The 26,578-nt window shown below is 36.4% G+C and overlaps 1 protein-coding gene across 3 annotated transcripts; it reads left to right on the plus strand.

Moving 5' to 3' along the window:
* LOC128866541 (protein kinase 4) lies at nucleotides 1-25,907 on the plus strand. Of its 3 annotated transcripts, none has more exons than XM_054107357.1 (2): nucleotides 1-165; nucleotides 25,049-25,907. In XM_054107357.1, exon 2 carries the CDS (start codon nucleotides 25,323-25,325, stop codon nucleotides 25,905-25,907), a length of 585 nt encoding a protein of 194 aa, XP_053963332.1. In that variant the 5' UTR covers nucleotides 1-165; nucleotides 25,049-25,322. The 3 variants fall into 3 exon arrangements, with proteins under 3 accessions (XP_053963332.1, XP_053963331.1, XP_053963334.1); XM_054107356.1 differs by lacking the exon at nucleotides 1-165 and adding an exon at nucleotides 184-1,652; XM_054107359.1 differs by lacking the exon at nucleotides 1-165 and adding an exon at nucleotides 1,684-1,901.
* The last annotated feature ends 671 nt before the right edge of the window (nucleotides 25,908-26,578 follow it).

The raw sequence follows: 26,578 nt of genomic DNA on the forward strand, positions 1-26,578 counted from the left end.
GCATTGAACGTATCTACGTATCGCGGATATGTTGCGTTGCTTCGCGTTGCGTACAACATCAACAACATCATCATCAAATTCCACTTGATATACTCTACTCAACTCTCCACATACAACTTGAAATTTTTTACAATTTCTTACAAAAATTTTATACTTGGATATTAGGTACTACAAGCAAAACAAAAAACAAAAAATAGTCAATAAAAATTTGTGTTGAGTTTTAAAGATTTTTTTAACAATGAAACGGGAACTAATCAAGTGAAGAGTGTTGTGTGTGCTAAAGTGACGCGTGGACAGTGTCCTGCGTGCATCGTATCTATGACTATTGTTGCACGCGAATACAGCGAAGTGACATTAAAAATATTTATATAAAATGGGAAATTCGTAAACGGAAACGCTTCGTTGTTAAAAAGTTCATGCGTGCGCTTTTGAGTGAAAAACTAAAAATCCGCAAAGTGCCGCAAAGCGGCTATCGGTTCATTGAAAGCTTGTGTGGACTTACGGTCGCTTGGTTGGTCGGTCAGTCGGTCGCAGGGTCGTTGGACGGTCGTTGGCTTACAGACGTTGCTTGTTGGTGCCTGCATCCTTGCCCCGTTGCCACTATTGCCACATCCTCCCCCTCCCGCATTTGCTTCGCAAGGCACCACCTTGCCGGCTGGTGCATTTAGGCCGGCCGCTAGGTGCAAGAGCCTGTGAAACAACTTGCTACCACCCAGCCGCCCATCGCCCATCGCTTAACCAGCAACTAACCGCCCGGCCTTCCTTTCGTCGCGTCTATGACATCGCCCGACGCGCACGAAGTCGCTGTCGTTGTCGTCGTATCGGCACTCATCGTCATCGCACACAAACGCACCTATCTAATGCATGCAAACACACTCACACACACAATGCAATAGACTCACAAGCTGCATTGCAGCAGTCAACAGCAGCAACAGCAACAACGAGCTGCTAGAACAGAAACGACGCTGCTGCAACGCTGCGCTGCATTGACGGAAGTGACGTAATTTCCGAAACAGGAAGCAGCTACAGCAGTGAGCGAGCGAGCGCATAGACAAATTCAATGGCCAACAACAGTAGTGTGGTGCTGCTGCTGTTGGCGAACGTTCAGCAAAAAAACAGCAGGAGGCGAAAACTGTGAATGGGAAGAATTGAAGAAAATTGTGCAGATTTTATTAAAAGAATTGAAAAAAAGAGAGAAATAATGAAAAGAAAGAATAAGATTTTCGAAATTAAAAAGACGCGAGTGCATTTCTATTAATGAGAAAAAAAAATATATATATGATTTTGTAAAAATATGTGAAACAAATAAAAAGAAAACCTATTTCTTCACCGAAAGCTATGGAAAATGCAACTACTAAAATATTTATGAGCCGAAAATAAAGCGAAAACAAAACAGCATGAAAAGTGCAGTGTTTAACTTTGTGAAATATTGTGTTAAAATTATTAAAAATCAAAACAGTTGAAAAGTAAAAATCTCAACCAAATGAAGCGACGCAAAGCCGCTAACGAAGCGCGCTAGTCGAGAACGTTGCATGGCAATGGATATGCGTTCTAATATAGCAGCTGTGGTAGTAGTTGGGCGTTGAACGGAGCGTGAAAGAGCAAGAAAAAATATATAAAAATAAATTGCTGGGGAGTCAATTATTAAAGAGGTGCCTACTTACCCCAACCACTAATCCCACCCTTGCTCTACCCTTGCTCTACCCCTCGCACACGCAAACTCTAATCCATACTGTCGCAAATATGCAAAAATTCGAAAACTCAAAAATGCAAAAACAAACTAAAAATATCAATGTTTTCGGAACAGACAAAATTACCCCAAAATAAAATATTTAGTCAAATGAGAAAATTATAAACAATTAGGAAAAGTTTTGAAAAATAAGCTGCAAAAACAAAAAAACGTTGGAACACAAAAATGTTGTGCAATTACAAAACGAATTCTCTAAATTTTTCAGAAACGGGCGTATAATTGTCTGCTGGCTGGTATTGATGCAGTTTTATTTTTATTTTCGAAATCGACCTCAGTTTGTTTTTTAGAGCAAAACACTTTACTTTCTTTGAATCATTGAATTGATGGGACTTCTATGAAAATTTGGCATAAATGTAGATGTGCGTCCACCAATTAAGAGCTATTTTTAGGGGTTGAGTTCCTCATTTTCATTGTTGCGATTACCGCTGATAAGTTTAATATACTCGTATATTCTGTATTATTCATTGTCATAGTCAAATATATTAAATTTTTATTTTTACCCCCGTTTTGAACTGAGAATATATGAAGCACTCCCTATTGCCTAATTCATTTTTAGAAATACTATCAAAAACATCACTGCATATTTTTCAATGATTTGAATTTCAAGGATTCGGCTTACCCCTCCATTCGGATTCGGCTTAACCCATAATTTTGAAGCCTCTTTCCGTTGATTTCAGTTCGAGTCGATCTTTAACGAAGACGCTCAATAAAGTCTATCGGTGTCAAATCGCTGACGGGCATCACCATAATGACTAATTATGTGATTATCGAGTTTGGCCCATCGATTATATATAAGTTGGCAAAAAAAAATGTTTATCATATCCGCTGCCACACAAACCACATCATATAAACTCATGCATTGGCTTCTCTTTGACTATTCATGGGTTTTCGAGACTTAAATATGGCAATTTTGCTTGTTAACGTTGCCGCCGCGGTGAAAATGTACTTCATGCCACCATTTTCAGCTGTTAAAAAGCCATCCAGTGAATCAGTATCGAAGTGGATGGGTTTTTGCTTACAATTCCAATATTAACTGTTAAAATAAGATGAAGCTCATATGCAAAATTCTTCTCATGCTCGTGCAACTAATGCCCAATTGCTGCGATCTGAGGCGAGTTGATATTAACAATCAATATTAACACTTGAGCAGGCCACCAATTGGATATGGCAAAGCTCTAATGGAACCTTTAAAATCAGAGTTTAACATTTCATTTGGGTTAGTTAAAAATGTTACCTCCAGATATCGGGAAAGCCCAATACGGGAGATGAGAAATAATTTTGTTGCTAGCATCGCTCTTGCAGCCTCTTATAACTTCCGCAACATTTTCTGAGAGGCATGTGCCCCCGTTTTATAGAGAGCTTTCAGAAGCTGAGTTGATGATGGTAAAACTAATCGCCGCGTCAAACTATTCAACTTGTCTCTCTGATAAGCCGATATTTTTGGCAATGCTTCAGAATTCTGTAATAACAGTAGAGTCCCTTTAGCACTGCAGCTTTGTTTTCAAGAGATGGGCCAAAGAGCAAAACTTACAATATGTCAGTCATATACGACAATATGCAGAGTTTGATGATATTTAAAACCTACAAATTTCAGTTACTCTCCCGCACTCTGTGACCACAGGCAATGGTGTATTGGAACTCCTTCCTTAGGGACACTTAGCTATTTGACGGATATTGGTTTAAAATGTTTAATGAAGTTCATCTCACATACTGATTGATCTGGCAAGAAGGACTTGCAGCGTGGCCTGCAATTGTAGTATCACAATGGACTTATATCTTTGGCCCTTAATTTTTGTTTAGTTGTTCGTGTCTGACAAGAATTCTCCGCAACTCGTATGTAGTTTTCATATTCCTCTCTAACTTCTAATTGACGAAATACTAAAGCATTGCAAACCGCTTTTAACCGTTACTTTTGCTTTCGTTGTTGCCAAAGTGCTTCATAAATGCACTTGAATTTTGGGAATTTTTTTTTTTGTTGGCGGTAGTGCCAGGCTTTTTCTTCAGTGTAAGAAAAGTCAAGCAAGCACTTTGTATGAAAGAAAAGTCGAGACTCCTCATTGAACTTTTTCAAACATCAACGGTATTTTATCGCCACTTGAAACTTGCACTTTGTTGGACTAAAATTCAATGGGCTATAAAACTGCACACTCTAAAAATTCTGAAAACTCTAGTTAAAAGTTGAAAGTTTTTATGAAATTTGCAAACATTTTGAAAAATGTTTCACAAAATTTAAAACTTTGCGTTATATAGTTTTTGTGGTAGACCCATATTTTTATAAAAATAAAGAAATGGTGGTGTGCTTATAATTTTGCAACTAGGTATATAACAGAAGAGATCGTAAGGGCACGCATCAATAGTGGTTAGGGCAAGTACATATCTGCACTCATAGCTGCCAACGAACTTATCGAAAAGTATTGTTTTACTACGCACCAACTTCTAAAAAATTTAAAACTCGCTGTTAGCCTCATAATTCGCTGAAAAATGTATTGCGATTCGCTAAGGATGTGCTTTGATGTGATCGAAACAAACTGTATAAGAAAATTAGTAAATGCATGAAAAGATGCTGAAGTCTGACCAGTCCATCTGAGGTGTGAATATGGAATATTTTCATATTATACCTTGTCCTAAAATAGGTGTTTTGTGTTAGAAAATTTGGCATGCAAAGAAATGTTTAATTATCATACAAAAAATCTAGGCGAGGCAATCATAAAGTATCAGTTTGATGGCATAATTAATTTTTTTCGCGAAAAGACGATTTACGTATATTCAATAGTTCTACACAGAACTGGCTGCCTCCAACAAGGGTTAAATATGGTTAAACAGGTTTTTCCAGCAATCAATATGAAATTTATAGACGTTCTTACTTCTCAAATTGGGTTGTTGTTAGAGACCCTTTCTTTGCTGGCGGTCTTGGAATTTTCTCCATTACACACCAAAGCTACCTAAAAATTACACTTTATTCCGTCGAAATTCGACGGGCGTTCACGCGTAAACCAAATTTTTCTAAAAATTTTAGTTAAAAGGTGTATTTTTTTGATGAAAATTTATTGATTTTTTTCCGAATTTATACAAAGTACGAAATTTCGATTTATACTGTTTTTGTAGGAGAATGAACTATATTATAATAAATGAATTTTTCAAATTAAATTATAAAAAAAATTATTTGCCAAAACTTGTCCCTGTGAAAGGATTAAAAAATAAAATAAATAGTTGGCACTTCTGTTAGGTGTTTGGCCGAGATCCTCCTACTATTCGAGGCGTGCGACCTGATGTTGTTTCACAAATGCAGGGACCTTCAGTTTTAAGCCAACTCCGAATGGCAGATTTTTTTTTTTTATAAGAAGCTTTTCATGGCAGAAATACTCTCGGAGGTTTGCCATTGCCTGCCGACCGCTATTAGAAAAAACTTTTCCTACCTCTTTGCTGTTTAATGAACCTAGCGCAGTTTATGCACGTGATGGAGTTAAAGGGGAAAAATAATAATTATGTAAATACATTTTCTTCTTCTTGTACATAAATATGTATGCATAATGAAGGGTCCTACAATTTTATTCTGTCATTGCACGGCAGCTGGTTATATTTTGTGTCAGAAACTTACTCTGGATTTTCCAATTTCTTGCAGAGCTGCTATTTCTCTTGGAAGAATCTATTTATGTACTCATTGGAGATTGAACCCTAGAATTGCTCATATGTCACGCATAAGCCCATCTGGTCACTACAACTCAAGGCTTATTATAAATATTTCATTAGAAGGATCCTTGTCATTGTAGCCTAAATAGTGGCCCTTGCAACGCTTACTACCGCTGCCGTGTCAACAAAACGCATTGTTTTATCTTAAGATGAACCGCAGCTTTCTTGCGTATTTTTAATAGAAGCTGAAATTAAAAGGTTTTTAGCCCGACAGCTTCGCATATCCTCATTAGTTCAATAGTTGTGGATGATTGGCTCCTTTAAACGTATTTTCGAACGGATAGGCAACAAAATTCGTGTGCGGAACTTTAGTGAAGTATATAGAATAAGTGCATAATTTTTTTATTTATTTTATTCTTTGGTAAATTATGCATTTAGATGGCAATTTCAATTGAAAACAAACAAACTATGTAGAAAAAATACAATATTATAATGCTATCAGCACAATCTTCGAATTTTGTAGGAAAAATCTATTAGGTTCACTACTCGAGCAGCTGGAAATATAAATAAATTGAAAAATTCACTCTATTATAGGAACATCACAATTTCAACTTTAAAATAACAAATTTCTCAATTGGATTTAAAAATTATAAATAACTTCGAACAGCAAAATATATGTATATTCATTTATTACTCTAATGTCTCGTCACACTCACAAATCAATCACACACAGCTAAGCTTTAATTTGTTTCCAAAAATAGCATCCATAAATGCATATAAACAACTTCACCAAATTATGCGACCTCCGTAAATATGTACATCGATTTCTATGTAAAATATATGCACACGTGCATATTTATATAGTATGCGCCAAATATACACGCATATATATGTAGTATATATATATATATATGCTTTTATGTATGTAGTTACCATTCCTCATTTGCGAGTGAGTAACTATTTGGCCTACATTTGCAATGAATTCCTGAACAATTAAAAGCGCATCTTTACTTTGCGCATACACGCAGCCTGACGCATACATACATACAAACACGCATAGGCATAAGTATGAATTCGCGACCATGGTTGCATTTCTTTGCGCCTAAGGAAAGCAACTATGCAAGGGAACAGACAGGCAATCTAGCCACCATGCGGGCAAACTTGTATACTCGTACATACATATGCATGTATCTATGTACGTATTTATGTATGTATGTATGCGCATACGACAAATTATTCTCTATCTGGCTATCTATGATTGAGTGTATTAAGCGCTTTCTTTACGAGCAAGCAAAGTCTTTAAAAAAATAAGCAGAAAAAACAACCACCAGAACAGCCAAGCAGATTGCAATGCAACCAAGCAAACTATTCAAAGCGCTGCCTTGGCGCTTTCCTTTTGTTGCATTTGATTATTTTTTCGGTTTTTGGATTTTTGTTGGTGCTTGCGTGTCGAGCATGTGTGTATGTGATTGTGTATTTTGTCAGCAAACATACCTAATTGTAAGCGGCGATAGCAAGCAACTCAACCCAATAGCAATCAGTTGCCACTAACAACAAACAGTGTCCACATCTTACTTCCACTTCCTTCTTCCCCACTGAACGAAAAGCCAGAACTTTGGTAATCGACTGCGAAGCCCGACAAACTATTGCCGATAGGTATTCCTTTAGTGCTGTTTGCATGTGTAAAACCTTGCAGTATATCAGACAGTTTCCAGACATACGCGAGACTAACCTAATTTGGCCTAGTACCAGTCTGTACATAAAACCCAATAAATGCCTTCGATTGTCTTATTATACGAGGTATTGTCTGCTATGTCGCTGCATTCATTTAAGAGTATTGAGGTTTTAAAGCATTACGGCGATATTAAAATGAGTTCTAGGTTAAAAAACCGCATAACGGAATATGTGAGCGCCTGAGACACCGACAGTATATACTGGATTTGAAAGTATAAAACACCAAAAACACCCAAACCCCAATTCTGACTGCGATAATATTGAGGGGTGCATTTATACAATGAAAAAGCTTATCATACAAACCATCTGTCGTTCGCAGGTGCCATAGAACTATAGTGGCCACCATTTCCAATACAAAATCAAAACGTTCGCCTTGCTCAATTTGTAAATGAAGCTATACGGTCACTATTATTGTTATTAGTATTACTATTGCTATTTTCTAATTTTATTTTTATTGGTCAAACTTACCACCATAAGTTATTTTTGCAATGTTTGATTTTAAAATTAGACTAATAAGTTAAACTCAAAGTAAAAGTTTTACCTTAGATTATTAATATTAGAAAGTAATAATAAAAGTGGTAGAAGAAGTACATATAGGAGAATAGAGAAATTGCGGAAATATTTAATTTATTTATTTATGTATTTAATATTCAATAATTTATTTGTTATTTAATATTTTATGGATAATGGTACGCACACACTAATTTGAGAGAAAATTATGATCATTATTATTACCCCATGTTCGCTCCTTCTAATATACGTTTTTCTTTTTTTGTTCTATTTTGCATAATTTATTTGCAATTCATAATATTTTATTTAACTTAAAAGCAACAAAACAGCTCCTCATCCCTTCAGTCATACTTCAAAGCAGCATTTTTGCCTATCAAGCCGACTTATTCAAAAGAAAAGCGTATTTTGAACTACAGTCATAAAATAGGTAATATTGAACTAGTCTTTCCATGAGACAGTTGGAATTTTTGTCTCAGAGTATTCATACTCAAATACCAAAAGCACAACATACTTCCCAACTATCCCCAAACCCACTTTGTTTTGAACATACATTTGTACTTACATATGTACATATATAAATACTCATTTTGTGCTGTTAGTAGAACAAAAGCTATGTTGTCTGCCCAGCAGGCAGAGAATGAAATACTCGTGCATGAATGTTTGCAGAATAAGCATATGGAATACGAAGAGAAAGAAGTGGAGAAATGAATGGTTGTTGTTGTAATAGTAACAGTATACGAGTACCGTACGTACATACCTCTTCTAGCATAGGTCATTGGTCTTTTTCGGCGTCAACGACACGACGGCTAACCAGCCAAGCAGCTAGCAAAGCAATCTAGAGTTCTGTGTGACGTCGTCATCGTCATCGTCATAGGCATAGCCCATCGTTGTCGTCTCAGTTGCCGTCGTCTCAGTCCATTATTTGTGGTGGCTATGCCGCCAGCAGCATGTTTATAGCAGAGCAGTGTACAGAATGGAGAAGAGTGTACGTGTGTGCCGTTTTGAACGAGAAGAGGTGAGACAGTCAGAGAGAGGATCTGAAAGCTGTGAATTGGAATTTGGTGAATGTGTGAATGGTTTGTTTGTGGGTTGGTTGAGTAGTTTGAATAGCTGAAAGCGGCAACTCTGGTTATTAATGATGGGCGAATGTTTGCGACTGTTTGTCGCTGTCTGCTAGCTTTCGGCTGGCTCGCTGACTGTCTGGCCTACTAACAGACAGTTTTGCGCTACACTAGACTGTTTATCTACATTTGTATTGTATATGCATTTGCGTGCATACAGTTGTTTGAAACCCAATTCGGCAGCCCCTGCAAACTTTTACTAATAAGAGATGCGTACGGAGAATATTTAAATGAATCAGAACTCTTAGAGACTAGAACTTTGTTAACGTAATAAACACTAGTTACCATTCAAAAAAATTTACCTTTAAAAGGTATTGAAATTAATTAATTTTTATAATATATTCGCTGAACTTTGAAATGAATTTCTCAAAATGACAAATATGCTTCGTCAACAATTTCAGTTGTATATAGTTGTTGAATTTAATTTTTGAGGAAATAAAACTAAAATTCCATATACGTTGTGCTTATTCAGCTATAAGATCACGAAATAAAAATTGCTGAAATAGGGAAGGCTTTGGCCGCCTGGCATTGAGTTCCAGCTTAAACGCAAATATTTAATTTTTATGTTTTATATTTTAATGCATAATTTCACAATGAAAGCAAATTTAAATGACATTTTTCAACTAACTACAAGTAAATGTTTTCCGTACATTACAAAGAGTTTATAGTTGAACTATTGAAAATATTGTGCTTTTAATTTTTGAAATTTCTCCAACATTATTTTAATGAGTTTAAAACTTAATTTTTTTCAATTTGAGGGTTTGATCATGGTGTAATTAGAAGAAGAAGTACTGTATAGAGGACGTGCCACTTGTGTGTTCCTCTAGTATTTTTTAATATTTTTTTGGAGAAGTGGTTAGATGTTCAAAAAAATGTTTCCATTTTTGTGTACGAGAGGGAGAATAATTTTACTTTTAACCATATTTGACCTTACCGAATTTTTAATATGCACATTTAAAAAGGGAATTTCCATTAACGATTGGATGTACCGAATGGTTTTTTGAGAAATATTAAATTTAAGGTAGGACGAACTGCTAGCGCCACCAAATTCAAAACCTTGAGCTTAAACTTTATAAAATTAAAATCTGCTTGAGACCCCTAAAAAATTAGACGCTATATGTTTTATTTCTCAAGCTTTTTTACACCATTTGGAGGTTTAATTTCCGGGTAGTGAGTAGAATAGAGTTGCTGTCAGAGCCAGCGGAAAGCTTCTTAATATCAACATGTCACACTTTATCTATCCATATTCAAATCGAAAGCTGTTAAGTGTAATTTACGAAAATTACATCTGCCCGGCTACATACTAATACCGGAATTCTCCCTAAATGCATTTAAATTCATCGGAAAAGAAACAAAATCACTTAAAACATTAAAAAGAAAGATTGTTTCTATAAAGTAGTCTAATATCAAAATGACCGCGAAGTTACAAAACGGTCTAAATTACTACTATTCACAGACATCAGTTTGTCAATTGCTCCACTAGTATTTCCAATATCAGGCATCTTCTTTTCGCCAACCGTTAGCAAGTGACGAATAGATGAACCAACTGGTATAAATTACAACGCTAGAATAGAGCTGCCTTAAATACACACGTTTGTAAGACAGTAAGTTATACCGATTTAATGGAGTATAACCATTCGCGCTAGCGGCGAATTTTGCTGTATAACTCTGTTGTTGCTTTCACATGCAAATTTTCGTTAAGTTAGTCGAGTAAAGAGAAAGCGAGCAAAGAAGTGGCGAATAGAAGAGGCCTATAATTTCGCCAGAAAGATTGTTTTCGAAATAAATTGAATTTCCTATAAAAGGACGCGTGTCTGTGAGCCAAATAAGATTCTAAAAATTTATAAAACTCGTTTTTAAACTGCAGCAAATCAAAAATGGCTCAACCGTTGGAGTACCATTTAATGTTTTGTTCTAAAACTTTGAAATGTTTATTAATTCGCTATGCTGTCGCACAGTACTCTTTCGCTATAACGACAGAGCGGAGAGATATATGATACTAAGTTTCTGTCATGGGAGAAAGCTGTCACTGTCGAAATAACATATGATTCAGAAATAAAACAATACAATAAGGGCTACCCTGAACTTTGCATGAACGGTAGAGCAGCACATTCTGGGTGTTTGCTAGTTAACATATAATATACAATAAATAAGTATAATATTATAGCAACAATGTGGCACATATGTACGGACACATACCTGACAGGTGATTAAGTCAAACTCCTACCTCCCTTTTAGCTTTTACACATAGCTCCACAACTGTAAGACCTTATTGTTTTAAATATGTGCATACTCATGTGCCCTCCCATTTTGTTTTTTTTTTTGTCGGGACAACTAGCAAATACAGCACTTAGACACTGACCTTCGAAGAAATCTGAATAGATCTTTTGGTGGCAAGGAGCCAAGGTGGTCGCTTCTTAACACATCAGTGCCAAAGACCTCAAACCTCATTCGAGCGAAGGCGGGGAATACACACATGAAGTGGTTCGCCGTCTCATCCTGCTCTTAACAAGCTGGACAGAGTACACTGTCTGAGACGCCTACCTTTTCCTTGTGCCTCGCCCACAGAAAGTGGCCGCCATCAGACCAACCAGCTGTTTGCAGTCCCTTCTGCTTAATGACAGGTGGATTTGCGACAGTCGATCGAACATGACAGGTAACATACATTTAGTCCATCTGCAGCCTCTCTCAGCCTGGCAAACTCGCTTTTATGGGTTATAGTAATCTATTGGCTCACCGTGGCTTTGGTGGCTGCAGAAGGGAGTGGCAGAACGGACTCTGGGCCAATGCTGTGCGCCGTCCTGGAGCCATCCGTGAAAATGCGAAAACAGTGTTTGCCGGGCTCATTTTCAAAGTTTGACTACAATTGAGCCTATGGCAGCGTCAGACTGTATCTTTTTTCAAGTAGGACTCTTGATGGCATGGAGTCAAAGGGCATGGAGAGAATCGTTGCATCGACGACCATGTCTTCTCTGTGTTCCAATGCCGGACAGGGGCGTATCAATTCTCATTGTGTTTCAGCCTGCAGATGGCCTTTAAGGCCTCTCCTTGGATGAAAGCATTAAGTGGTGGTAGACCAATCAGAGCATCTAATGCCGGACCTGAAGTAGTCGGAAAAGCTCCGGTGAAACAAATGGCCACAGGGCGTTTTAGTCTTGATAAGGTCTTCCTGATTCCTATGCGAGAGAGAGTCTGCTCATCCAGACCACTGATGCATAGGTGATAATAGGTTGTGGGGCATTGCCTGCAATTGCATGTACGCACTGTACAACGCGTTGATACAACAATCGCAGCGTGTGTGCTGGGCGTAAGGATTGCTGCTGCAACAAAAGCAGCGTGTATACGTTGCTTTACTATTTTTGTTTTGAATTATTAGGAGCGATTACAAACGGCAGCAATTAGAATCTGAAAGCGCCGTATAAATTAGAAAAACCCAAAAGGTCTTATCATAGCCGTGTAGATCCATAAGACCTTGCTAGAAGAAAGACCCCACGTTTTCCCAAAGTCACCTTTGCACTTCCAGAAAGCTGTCAGTGCTTTGGATGACTTTGTTTCATCGTGTGACTTCCACAGAAGTTTACTATGGAGGATTACTACAAGATGGATTGCGACTCCTTTTAGCTTAGGCAGAACGAGTCCATCAAGCTATTTCCTTCTGGTAAAGAGGACAATACCAGTTTTGGTGGGGTTTGCCGATAGCCCAAAAGCACAGCCCCCAGTGTCAATCATTGTGTCCTCCCAAAGTTCTTTAAATTGTATCATGGCAGAAATCGATTTTTTTATAGTAATAACCTAACCTAACCTTTATCACATTTACAAAAAAAATTCAAAGCATTAAAATTGTGAGATCGAAGAAATGCTAAACTCAAAACTCAGAACCGGGAATATTTTACTATCTTTTGTGTTCATATTCCAGAAATTTATGAGTTCGTGCCGATTATTTTACAGTCATTTCGTTGTCGTTTTGTAAAAATTCGGAATATGATGTAATATATAAATTAATGGGCGCTAACAACCTATGGCTTCTAGCGTTTTCTTGATTTTGTGTTACTGATCTTTTGAATGATCTGGGTTTCATAATTGCCTGATAGGCTAGCTATTAATTTTTACAGAAAATATGTATCTACATACATATATTTTTAGCTCTGGATCCTATAAACACATTTACAAGCATGTATGTAAGTAAGTATGTAAGAAAAGGGTGGCTAATGAATTTTGCTACATTAAGAAACTCAAATAACTTTTTTTTTAGTGTATGGAATTCATTTATTTTTTTCCAAGTTGAAGGTCTTTAAATTTTATTAAATGTAGCTTAACTAGTTTTAAAAATAATTGAATTTAAATGCCCCCCATGCTCGTTGACACAAGTGCGGCATCTTAGTAAAAAGTTGTTCATTGCTGCTTTGAGAGTTGCGACAGGAATAGCCGCAATTGTTGCCCGAATGGATTGTTTTAGTTCATCCAAATTTGTTGGCTTTGTTTTATAAACTTCTTGTTTACATAAACCCCACAAGAAAAAGTCAGGTGCAGTAAGGTCAGGCGACCTGGGGGGCCAACGAAATTCGGAGTTTCTTGAAATCAGTTTATTGGGGAATTTTCGTCGCAACTCTGTCATAACAGTCTGGGCTATGTGAGACGTTGCCCCATCTTGTTGAAACCACACAGAGTTGAAAGGAATTCTCTTTCGGCGTAGTTCTGGATAGAAAAATTCTTTCAGCATTTTCAAATAACGGTCTCCAGTAACCGTAACGGTGAAGAGGATGCAATTCCGTCTCGTGGAGTATCTGTGGGTTAGAAGTACTCCATATTCGACAATTTTGTTTGTTCACATTGCCGTTTAAATCGAAATGGGCCTCATCAGACATGAAAAGGCAGTTTAACAAGTTTTGGTCTTCTTCCACCATTTGCAGGATCTTCTGGCAAAATTCCAAGCGAATCGGCAAGTCTGCTGCATTCAGTTTGTTAACCATTTGAATTTTGTAGGGAAATAAGTCTAAGTCTTTGTGCATTATTGTTTGCAAAGACTGTCGGCTAACACCAAGTTGAGCAGATAAGCTTCTTGTTGAAACCCTTGGATTGCTTTGTATAGCTGCAGCTACAGCAGCGATCGTTTCCTCCGTCCGAACTGGTGGGTTTCGATGATAAGGCCTTCTTGCGACTGTTCCCTGCTCAGCAAAATTATTCACCAGTCTCATTATGGTCCATCTGCTCGGGGGATCGCCGCCAAACATCCGCCTGTACTCTCTCTGTACCAAAACTATGGACTCCAGTGCGTGATAGCGGCGGACTATCCAAATTCTTGTTTGCGTGTCCCAGTTATCCATTTTAATAAATTTTAAAGATCAATCTGCAAATTAAAACAAAAATGGAACAGATAACTTAAAAAGAAAAAAAGTTATTCAATTTTTTTTTTGGTAGCGGCTTTCATCAGCCACCCTGTACGTACTTACTGCATAGAGATTTGTGAAGAATGGCTATGGGCTAATTATGATTTTGACTTTGTACCACTAAACCACCTTTCTGTTGTGCGTGTTTGGCTTGCAACAACTGTATACGAGTATAAAAACGGATTAGCTCTGTAAATGCATACACGTATATTACACACATATTAGTTTTCTATGTATGCATGTATGCACTATCTACGCATGCACATAACTTGCCAGTGAATAACTGTGCAATTGCTATGAGTCCTGACTGTGATGTGTCTTTTATTCGTCTCTAGGCTTTTTAGGGCTTGTGGGTCGCCTGCTGTTTGCCAATGCAGGCTGTTGCTGTTGGCGGTTGCATGCGCATAAACAATTTTATTCCACTCTTCTCCTCTTCACATCTTAAGCCTACCTTATACATATGCACATATGCATCCATAAGTACATGCTAATGCATACTTATGCCTGTTTGTATGTATATGTGCACATATATTTCTTATTCCACATAGTAATCATTCCATTTGCAGTTAGTCGCGCGACGAAGTCAATTTCTCCGACAATTGCTGTTGGCACAATTTCTGAGCAGCGCAGCTAGCAACAATTAGCAGCGCTGTCGGCTGCACTGTTCGCTGCATTCGTGTTGCGTTAATGTAATGTTATGATTCGTTGAGCTGGTGCTTTTACTGTTGCTTTTGCTGTTGGTGGTGATGTTCTAGCTGTTCGCTGCTGTAACTGTAACTTGCTGACGATGGCGATGGCTGCACATTCATGCATGCATACATACATAGACTTAAAAGAATAACTGTATAGTGCTGCCTCCATGATTATTCCGTTCAGTTGGTTGCCCCAGAGTTGGTTAAATTGGTATTCGCTGTAGCAACGGCTCAAGTCATGGTGAAGTATTCCCCCCATTTCATGGTGGTACTCCAGCTCGTGGTGGCATGCCAATCGCACTTACCAATATGCCTACATACTTACAGCTACAAATGTGCACACATATAAAGAAATCTAAACACATATAGGCATGCATACATATCACATTTACATACACATTTATGCATACCTACAAATATATTATATGGTTGTTAGATGACAATGTAAACATGTTTATATTCGGTTAGATACCGGTATTCTAGCCGCATTTGGATACCTCACTATGGATACATATTTGAAACATTTCTGACATACATATACTATATATACATATGTATATAAATGTGCGTTGGTATATTGTTGTGTATATACACGAGTATGTGTATATGTATGTTTGTGCATTTCTTTCTGTGTATGTATCTGTGCTTATGCTTGCGTTTGTTTGTGCCTGCCTCTTCGTTGTTTTATTCTTCTGTTCGCTGTCACCAACGACGAGTGGAGCTTTAGGTCATAGAACTTTTGGGTTCCTGCTGTTGTGCTATTGGGTTGTTGATTTTTCTCCTTCTTTTTGTTTTTGTTTCAGTTTTTTTCTTTTTGATTTGTTTGACTCGCTTTTACTGTTGCTGCCGCTTTTTTTAGGTTTTCTGCCTTCGCTCAGCTATTTCACAGTATCGTGCAGAGATTCCCACATTTACACACTACAGGGATACCAAGTGTTTCTTATTTGCTAGCCGGGATTCTCTAAATCGGAATACTACAAATCGGCTTGAAACTCCGTAGAATATCTTTTTATTTCTTACGGATTTTAACACAAAGTTTTAAATTTAATCACAAAATTTATTTTGCTATACATCTATGGAGTTCAATTGACCTACGACAGTACACCACTCGCTGATCTGGCTCTTGAACTTTGTTTGGCGTTCGGCGTTCGGCAAATAGTACGCCGTAATGTGATCGCCACTTAGACATAAAACCTTTTGATTTCAGTTGATTCATCCTACACTCCCTATTCTAAAAAAGATAATTATAATCTGCGGATTTTACAAATGGAAAACATCAGTGCACATTCCGAGGCTCTTATTAGCCCACATAATTTTACGAGGGAAATATTTATTTTTATGTACGCCGAGATATGCCTTTAATTGACTGTTCTATGGCGCAATTTTGTTTCATATTATGGATTTGGTTACCTCTTAGTTGGCTTTGGCTTGAATTACAGTATTCTGCTCACTTCAAAGTCCTCCTGTTGCAGGTTTCAGCATTTCTACTACCGCAGTATTTTCTTCATACTTCACCTTCAATAATATACATATAATATTACATGTACATATAGTGGCATAGAGCTATCGTAGTCGAATTTATTCATCAATTCGCCGAAGTTTTTATTAAGCCTTCACTAAAATTATTAGTTTTCGGATTCTACCTAGAGTTGCAGAATGTTAAGAGGTTATATACCTTGTGAGCCCGAAAAAATGGACGATTCTCATAATTTTTTTTAAATATGTTTTAGAACTTTTATTCAAATGAGGCATATATCAAATTGAAGGGTAACTCTCGATGAATACATTTTGGTGTTTTTGTTTAAAAAATGTTATTATTTATTGTTGATACCGCCCCTCTCCCGAAACGCCGTTTTTTAGAAGAGGCTTGCGGTGATCACGGTAGCGCATGAGCAGCTCAACTGAAATCAAAAAAATTAAATAATTATTGTGGAAAAATGATTTTTAGTGAATCTGAACGGTTTATTTACCCAAAAAAATTTTTTGTATGTGAAAACCGCTTTGCACCAAAAAAAAAACTATTTTTGAAGGGTTGAAAAATTAAAAAAAAAAATTAATTCCAGCGAACTATGCAAATATTTATAAAAAGTGAACCGTTCAGATTCACGACGTTGTAACTTCGAATACTTCGAATAATAAAAAAAAAAGTTCATGCAAATCGGTCAAATAGTTTTTGATAAATAACGGTCTGTAACTTTCATTCTAGTGCTCCGGTCTTTATGATTTTTTGAATTTATATTTTTAAAATGATGTACTTTTAGAATATGCCATACAAAAATTTTCGACGTTTTAATCCAACACAAGGTATATAACCCCTTAAGTACCCTGAATGACACTTCCTTGTTGATAAGGCCCGAAACTTTGAGATCTTTGGTATGGTAAAGACAGCTTTAGTTCTTTTTATGATCCGGCATGAATCACTTCAACGTACTGAAGTTCAACACGATCAGCAGAATTGAATTTATTAAAAATTTTTATTGAATTGATCATAATTATCATTTCATCAGTTAAAAATGAACCAAATGAGTCAGGAAGTAGGGAAACTCTTGGCCCAAATTTTGGATAAAGATTTTGGCTTATGCTCTCACTTGATTATTCAAAGTGCCGAAATTTCTTTGATTATGCTTATGCTATGTTATGTCCCTATTAAGCAACTTTTCGCTCGTACAATCAGTCTACACTAGTAATCATACTTTAAAGACTGTGCAAATGCTCGTAATTGCATTAGGTGGGTATTTTGAGAGATGGATGATGGTAATTATGTTTTTTTGTTTTTGGTTTTTTTCTAGTGGCCTTAACACACTTATGCGCATTCAATAGTACCCATGAAGCTTTTTCGTGCAATTAAAGTGCAACTGCTGTCTCTAATCGTGGATATGCACCTTAGAATCTACCTACAACCCTCCCTAAATGTATTAGTACTTATAAATTAGAAGTCATATTTAAATTAAAAGAACTTCCTCTGCTGCTAGCTTACATACAGTACTTCGATGGGCGTAATAATTTGGATACCAACTGTAACTTAGAGCTGCATCGGCGTGCTGCCTTGCATGGGTTCCTATTGCTGTATAGAAAAGCAAACATACACACGGAGTGTTTACCATACGAATATATGTATGTATGTATGTATGTATGTAAATGGTACCAATTAAAACTGGTACTCTATTCGACTATATGCGTTGATATGCTCAGAGTTTGGTTGACTAAGCACAATGATGTACGACTTTGGACAAGTACTAAGAAAATAATACCAAATAAATGTATTAATCAAAATAAATATATAAATTTTCTTGCATAACTTGAAATTATATTCTGATTGAACTCCTAATGCTATTCTTGAGGTTCTTCTCATTAGCTAATGAATTACGTAATTTTTCAATATATTATTGTGAGGTTGAATTAGTTTTAAAGGTTTTTTTCGAAGATTTGGGGCTTTATTGTGAAAAAACGGTACAAAATATTTTATTTGAAGTATTGGCCATCGCTAGCTACAACTTTCGCCCATCTTTCGGGCAATTTCCGGATGCCGTTTCTCCAAAATTCTGGCCGCTGCTTGGCTATCCATGACTCAACCCATATTTTGGTAGCCTCGTACGAGGAGAACCGCTGGTCCGCCAAATCGAGACTCATATGCCGGAACAAATGTTAATCGGAGGGAGCTATGTCTGGACTATACGGCGGGTGGGGTAACACTTCCCAGCCAAGCGTTCCAAGGTATTTTTTGACAGGTTGAGCAACATGCGGCCGAGCGTTGTCATGTTGCAAAATAACCTTGTCGTGCCTTTTTACCGTTTCCGGCCGTTTTTCTTTCAATGCCCGGCTTAAACGCATCAATTGCAGTCGGTAACGATCCCCCGTGATTGTTTCGCCCGGTTGGAGCAGCTCAAAATATACGACGCCGACCTGATCCCACCAAATGCAGAGCATGATTTTCTTGCCGTGAATATTCTGCTTGGCCGTCGACGTTGATGCGTGGCCGGGCAAACCCCATGATTTTTTGCGTTTTGGGTTATCGTAGTGGATCCATTTTTCGTCGCCAGTCACCACCCGATGCAAAAAACCCTTCCGATTTTGTCGCTCGATCAGCAATTCGCACGTAAAAAATCGCCGTTCGACGTCGCGCAGCTTCAACTCGTACGGGACCCAATATCCTTGCTTTTGGATCATTCCCATCGCTTTTAGACGCTTGCAAACGGTTGATTTATCAACGCCCAATGATTCAGCAAGCTCTTCTTGGGTTTGGCACGAGTCCTCGTTTACCAATTCCCCCAATTCCGCGTCCTCAAACTTTTTGGGCTGGCCAAGACGCTCCTTGTCTTCGGTGTGAAAATCACCACTTTTGAATCGTCGAAACCAGTACTCACATGTTGAAATCGACGGAGTATGGTCTGGGTAGGCCTCCTGCAGCAATTCACGGGCTTGGGCTGTATTTTTTTTTCAAATTGAAGCAGAAAAGCAAAGCTTCCCGCAAATTGCGTTTCGACGGCACGAAAGTTGACATACTCGGAGCACGAAAACACTGCGTTGTTTATACTTCAGCGAAATGACAGATACTGATAAACAAAGCCTAGGGATGAGGCTTTGTCATGAATATATATTCAGTATTGCCAACGCGATAAAGTGATAAATAGCGCCATCTTTAAAACTAATTCAACCTCCCAATCTAAGTTTGCATTTGCGGCACCACCAACAAAATACCCAAACAGAAAATAAAGCCATAACAAACATATGCACGTTTTACATGGGAGTGTAGTTAGTTGGCATCTCTAATCCCTCAAACCCATTAAAATACGCATACACGTGTCTAGTGCATACATTAGGCCGGTTCGATTTGTGGGGAGGCAAAAAAATCGCCCAATGCTCTGTGAAAATCATATTCTAGGGATCAAAATAAGAAACTTTGCCGAAGGAACCATACCTCTAAAACGAATTCTGATGCCCCCCAATTTGGGTCGAACTTTTTAGTTTCTTTTCTATAACTCACTTAAATTAATTTTTTCATTTACATATGTCCTGACTAAATAAATTTCTTAAGAGAAAAAGTAGATATTATTATAAATAAATAAAAATAAAGAAAAAACATAGCCATTTAGCTGATTTTTTCATGTAAAGGCCAAAAATGGTGATATTTTTAAATTGGGGCACATCAGAATTCGTTTTAGAGGTATGGTCCCTAGAACACGATTTTCACAGAGCAATGAGCGATTTTTAAATCGACCCGCCCTACATATATACTTATTGTTGTGTGAACGCATGCACAGAGATGGATCAACGGAGGAAGTTTGCGTAGTTTTAATTGTCCGCCTCTGCGATATTGAAAACTTTGATATGAGCAGCTGGTGCCCGCGGCTTTGCTTCAATTTCTAAAATCGAGTTTCGTCTAATACAACTAAAAAAATGATTTTCGTCTAATACAACTTCAAAAAGTAGATGTACATTCATACTCCATAATATGAGGAGATTCCAATACTTTCTTAATTAAGAAATAAACTTTTTGAATATTCATCACATATTCTAATACTTAATTCATCTGTATTGTTATTTACTATTTTCGATTTAAGAGTTAGGTGGCCATGCCACAAACAAATAAGTTTAATTAAAACTTTTTTTATTATTTTGAACATATTTTGTTTGATGCTCATTACTTAACCTCTAATTAAATTTGGTATTAATTTAATTTTTATCTTTGAAATAAGTTGGCAACGCCATTTTGAAAATAGTATTGGACTAAAGCTGTCTTTACCTTTACATTGGGATACATATCCCTGTATATATATATTTTTTGCACATCATACACTTTGTAAATTAATTTCTTAATTTTCAAAAACTAGTTGGCAACGCCAGCTAAAGATGTGTTTTATTCAAGCTTTTTAAAATCCTTTCCTTTGATGTCTCTATCATAATATTAAACGAAATGTGTGGAAAATTGCTAATTTCGCAATAAAATTTAAGTGGCAACGCTGTAAAAAAATTGTTTTTGGAATATATTTTTCCATCGAATTTTAAATTGAAATAAAACAACGACAATTCAAATTTATTGGGCAATCTGTATTATTTTTGTGTAGAACCATTCCATGACATTAATTTTTCCCTTTGAAATGTTGGCCGCAGCTGCGTCGCAATTCGGGCATCCGTAAACACCAATTTTGAATGACTCGCTGGAGGATTTCGGTTGGTATCACGAAAATACCTTTAGTAATGTTGGCTTTCAATGTCTCAATCGAAGCTGGTTTACCCACAAGGCATTTCGACTTTACATACATGCACCCATAAATAAAAGTCCCAAGGGGTGATATCAACTGATCTTGGCGGCTAATCCACTGGTCCGAGACGAGAACGAGAGATAAACTGCTCACCGAAATGACGACGCAGTAAATCCATTGATTCCTGAGCTGTAAGGCAAGTAGCGCTGTTTTATTAGAACCAAATCTTGTGGAGATCAAGGGTTTCAATTTCGGGCAGCAAAAAGTCGTTCATCATGCCGCGATAGCGTTTGCCATTCACTGTTACATTAGCACCAGCTTCGGCTTTGAAGAAATGTAGGCCGATGGTTCCATCTGATATTTTTAGTGGACGGAATGGTTATTCTTGCATGGCTTCAGGTTGCTCTTCAACCCAAATACGGCAATTTTGCTTACTGACGTAGCCATTAAGCCAAAAATGGGTCTCATCGCTGAACACTATAAGTTGGCCTGAGCGCGATTTTCGTAAATCAATGGTTCGGTTTCTAAACTTTGTTGAGACGTAAGATTTTCCATGATGAAATGTCAATTAATACTGAAAAAATTATGTATTGAGTTTGACAGTAGTCGCGCGTGAACTGTCAAAAAACCATATTGGACAAAGTACACCCGATCTGATCACCCTTTATTTGTCTATACATCCACACGTTTGATAATTTGTTTAATAACTTACTAATTTTTAATAAAAGCAGCTGACACCACCCTGCTAAAATGACTGTTTCACACAAACCTTCTACCATCCATACGGTATAGAAAATTTTAAAATCGGGGCAGTACTTATAATTTTTGAATGATGTTCTCTCGAATAAATTTTCTACGTTTTTACGAGTATGTACGTAAATATGTATGTATATGTAAAGATTTGTTTTTAATATAATACCACTTTGAAATCCTTAAGGAAATGAGCTTAGTTATTTTGAATCTTCACAGGTGTTTTTTTGAGATATTCGCATATTTATGTTGACTGTATTGACTCATTTCTGTCCTTTTTCCAATACATATTTTTTTAAGGTTCTATTCAAGAATTGAGTCCTGGCACATGTTCTTCATAACGTAATAATGCTTATTTTTTTTTTAATATTTGTGTTTTCATAGTATGCCAAATCTCTGATTACTTACATTGTAAATTTTTATCAACACAGAGTTTGGTGAAAGCTTCTTTACATAAACGTCTCCGTTACCAACTTATTTAATTTTGATCTTGTGGACTGAAAGTTGTGCAGCTAAACTTATAGAACTTAATTTTAGAAATTAAATTTTGTAATCCATCGAATTCCACATTATTTAATGGAGTTGCATTCGTTATGATCCTCTATATGAGGATCAGTCTTGCTTATCTATGAGCTGAATACCTAAGACACCTACGTAAACAGTAAATAACTCAAATCGAGCGCTTGGTGCAAACATTTTCTGGCTTAGTTTTAAAATACAAGACTCTTTCAAAATTTATACAGAGGTGCTCACAGTAATAACACAGAAACATTTACCAAAGCTTTGAATTTTTTTTTTACCTTTTTTATTTTTCTATAAAAATATAGATTATACAGCAACAAAAACCGTAGAACTCAAATTTTAATAAAGAAATTAAAAACAAAAAATTAAAAAATTTTCACTATAATTTGAAATTTTCTAGTCGAAATTCTTAGAAAAATGTTGGATTTGCAGTTTTAGAGTCCATTCAATTTTTGGCCTAATTTCATTCAAGTTTAAAGTGCGTTGGAATTCTGGTTGATATTTCATAATTTTTTTTTGTTGCATTTTCCCTCATTCAACGAATACTTGCAATTTTTTTGAATCAAAAATCAATTTCGTTCCAACCCTCTCAGTAAGAGATTTTCAACTCCGTCAATGCCTACAAATTTTCATTTCGCTTTACGTCCGTGTGTATGAATGAAGGCATGTTTATAGGCGGAAAGTCGTACATTGCTTGTATGAACTGCAAATTTTATATATAAAGCGCATTTACCAACATACCCTGCTAGTAAGGCCATGCGCTTTTAGGGAACTCCGAAATATGACAATCCTCTTTTTCATGCAGGCGGCTTTCAATGAATCTCAGTTGATCGACTGGTGTAAAGCAAAACACTAGAAATTCGCTACAATAGTTCAGTTTTTCTCTACAGGGCAAATATTTTAGTGTACGCGTGTGTGTGGTTGTTTATATGGAACAACCCCACAACGATTTATTTATCGATTTCTCGCTGCCAAGCAACCCATACACTTATATGCGCACGCAAACATAACTACATGCATAGATACGTGGATGCAGGGATATACGCGCATACATATGCATGTGTGTGCTTGCAATAAAAATGCTCACATGTCTACAGCAAGCCGGAAAAGTACGAATATTTGTCAGCAACGAATTATTTTGGGGAAGTCTGCTTTGCGGCGGATAGACAGGCTTGCAGCTTTAATAGCGCAAAGATATATGTATATATGTGTGTATATGTATGTATGTATGCTTATAAATAGACGAAAACGTGTGTATTAATATTTCATAGGATTGTTTGATAGTGCATTTCTCCAAATAGCGACTACTACGCCTACTTAATTTTTCATGCCAGTTATGTTGCGCTGCTATTCATATCGCTTAGAACACCTTCATATTCCATGCTTACATGAGGCAATAACAACAACTTTACAAGTATCAGTTTACATAACTTTACGGGTGCGGTGTGACTGGTGCGTTGGCGTGAACGATAGCATCCCCAGCGCACAATAATACTTAAATGCATATAGTTACTGGCGCAATTGATCAAAATAATCTTAATATAAATCTAAATGTGAATAAGAAGGAAAGAAAAACTTGGTTTAGTTTCAAACAAAAGTGGACAGATTTTATATTCGCTTAACGGTCTCCTTTTATTGCTTCGTCTTTTCAGATTGCACGTCACCCACGCACCAATTGTGATAATAAACATTCAATAAAAACATAGTTCATTCTTTGACAAAAGCCACTTGAGTCAATGTGCCTAACTTTCTTTGAAATACAGAAAAATTCAGTAACATTTTATCTAATTTACCAACTTTTTAATCAGAATCCTTATAAAACTTTTTGCTATGCAGTTTTATAGCTCTTTTAATTTCAGTATTATAAAACAAAAATTTGAGGTAACTCAAAAATTGCTTGGATTTTGGAAAACATTTTGTGTTAACGGAGTAGAACTTTTCCTCCATATAACTAAAAAATGTGTTTATATGAAAGAAAATGCGCAATACCATTTCTAAACATCCACGTGAATTTTGGGAGACACTACAAGCTTTCGCTTTATTATAATAAAATTGAATGTGCTTTGAAATTGAATAGCCAAAAGTTTGCTAAAAATTTCGATTGAAAAGTTAGAGGTTTGGTTGCAAAGTTGACGAGTTTTTCTGAACTTCATACAAAGCTTCGAACTTTGATTCATAAATCTTTTATCTTATGGACTTAAGCTGTCTTTATCACATCATACACTTTGTAAATTAATTTCTTAATTTTCAAAAATTAGATTAGATAGAAACTATATTGAAAAAGTTAAATGTCAAAATTAATAATCACAAGGGGTGTGCAGATTATTTTAGTTGTCATGACCCTGGCGACGTCAGCCATATAGCTAATTCTTTCCCGTTAACGGTTTCATCTTAGTCACACCTTCTGAATTATTTTCACCGTGCCACGGCCGGCTTAGGTCGTCTAAAAATATACAAAGATTGTGTATCGTAAACCTTCGTTCAGAGAAAATTCTTAAGCTAGAAGTCCATGCCAAGCGTTCCAAGTGCTTGGGCTGTTAAACACTCATCACTTCATCAGCCAGCAGACAACCGAGTTCTCATTGCGAATTCATTAAATTTGTATTGCACCTAATCACATTTATTTATTACTTTTTCTTTTTGATCTTCATTCTTCTTTCACTTATCGCATAACCCATCCAAACACACTAACAAATTTGCTAATTAAAAAGTTTGATTTAATTAAAAAATATCTCCATACACAAAAAAGCGACCTCACCAACAACAAAAAATATATAAAAAATACAGAAATTCATAAAAAATAAAAAAATTGAAAAAAAAACAACAACAAACACGAATCTCTGGCAAAGGAAAAACCGCAGAACCGTTACAAAACCAACTTGTGTGCAACAACAAGTACACTGCAGGCAAGCAAACATTCAGTCAAACAGTAGCAAACAGAAATAATAAAACGACAAAACGACAAAAAGCAAAATAAAAGTTGAAATGGACTCGTCGCTGCAATTGTATAAAATAAATTCCAAATGTCTTCCGGAATAAATTGTCGTGAAATTTTCGTATTTTTGGAAATTTTAATTTGGAACCAAAGAGATCACCAGAAGAAGAGAAATCATCATCATCAAAAGCAGCAACGACATAACAACAACAATGATAGTGGCCAGCAGCGGCGACAGCAACAAGAACAACAGAAACAACAAAAAACCAACAACGCAGTGAAAGTGTTAAAGTGTAAAAATAATAATAATAATCACAAAATTTATAGCAGCAAAAGCAACAGCAACAGCAATAGCAACAATAACAGCAGCAACAACGTCAGCATCGTCAGTGGCGGTAGTCAATGTAGCAGTAATACCAGTGTCAGCAGCAACAAAAGCCAAATAATCAACAATTACCAGCATAGTGCTGGTCATCGTCAGCAACAGCAACAGCAACAACAACAACAACAACAACAACAGCATTTACAATATTTTCAGCAGCAACAGCAGCAGCTGCTTAATAACGCCAAAAGCAACAACAACAACAACCACCACACGCACTTAAATCACTTTAAAATATTGCAGAATCAAATGAAAATCGTCAGCAAAACCTGCACAAACGGCCAACAATAACAATAATACATACCTGCAAATATAAGTAGCAAAACTAAAAAGTGCTCACGGGGAAAAAAGTAAATTTCGAAAAATCACAGAGGAAGTAAAAACTAACGACATGCGTGCGTGCGTGCGTGTGGATGTGTGTTGATGAGAGAAGAATCAAAAGCTGGCTAAGACACCAACAAAGAAACTTAACCGGCTGCATAGTGGGTCCAAAACAAGCAAAGCGCGAAAATTAATGATTTTTAGTAAAAAAAACTTATAATTTTTAAATGAATTTGGTATGCGCGTATAGCCAAAAGCAAACAGCTACGCTTAGCGAGTGACAAACAGCGTGTAAAGTTAAATGCTTGAACTGTTGGATGAAATGTTTATTGCGAAGGGATTTGTTTGTTGCAAACACTGAGTTGGCGTTTTGATTTGGGTTGATTGAAGTGTTGAGTGGAGAATTTCAAGATCGTTTGATTCTTATTTTACGCTAATTGTTCGAACAAGTGTCTTAGACTAAAATAAAAAAATAATTAAAGAAATAATAATAATAAAATAATCTACATATATAAACTATATATACAAAACATATATATTATATTATATATATATATATATATATATATTACATATATATATATAAAGCATAAGTTGGCAGTAATAATTACAATAAAAATATTAATTAGTAATAACCAGCA

Source organism: Anastrepha ludens, chromosome 6 (genome assembly GCF_028408465.1).
Source record: "Anastrepha ludens isolate Willacy chromosome 6, idAnaLude1.1, whole genome shotgun sequence".
Classification (NCBI taxonomy): Eukaryota; Metazoa; Arthropoda; class Insecta; order Diptera; family Tephritidae; genus Anastrepha; species Anastrepha ludens.

What these genes read in the sequence shown, in the direction of transcription:
- LOC128866541 (XM_054107357.1), top strand. Translation starts at nt 25,323, where the DNA reads ATGTCTTCCGGAATAAATTGTCGTGAAATTTTCGTATTTTTGGAAATT.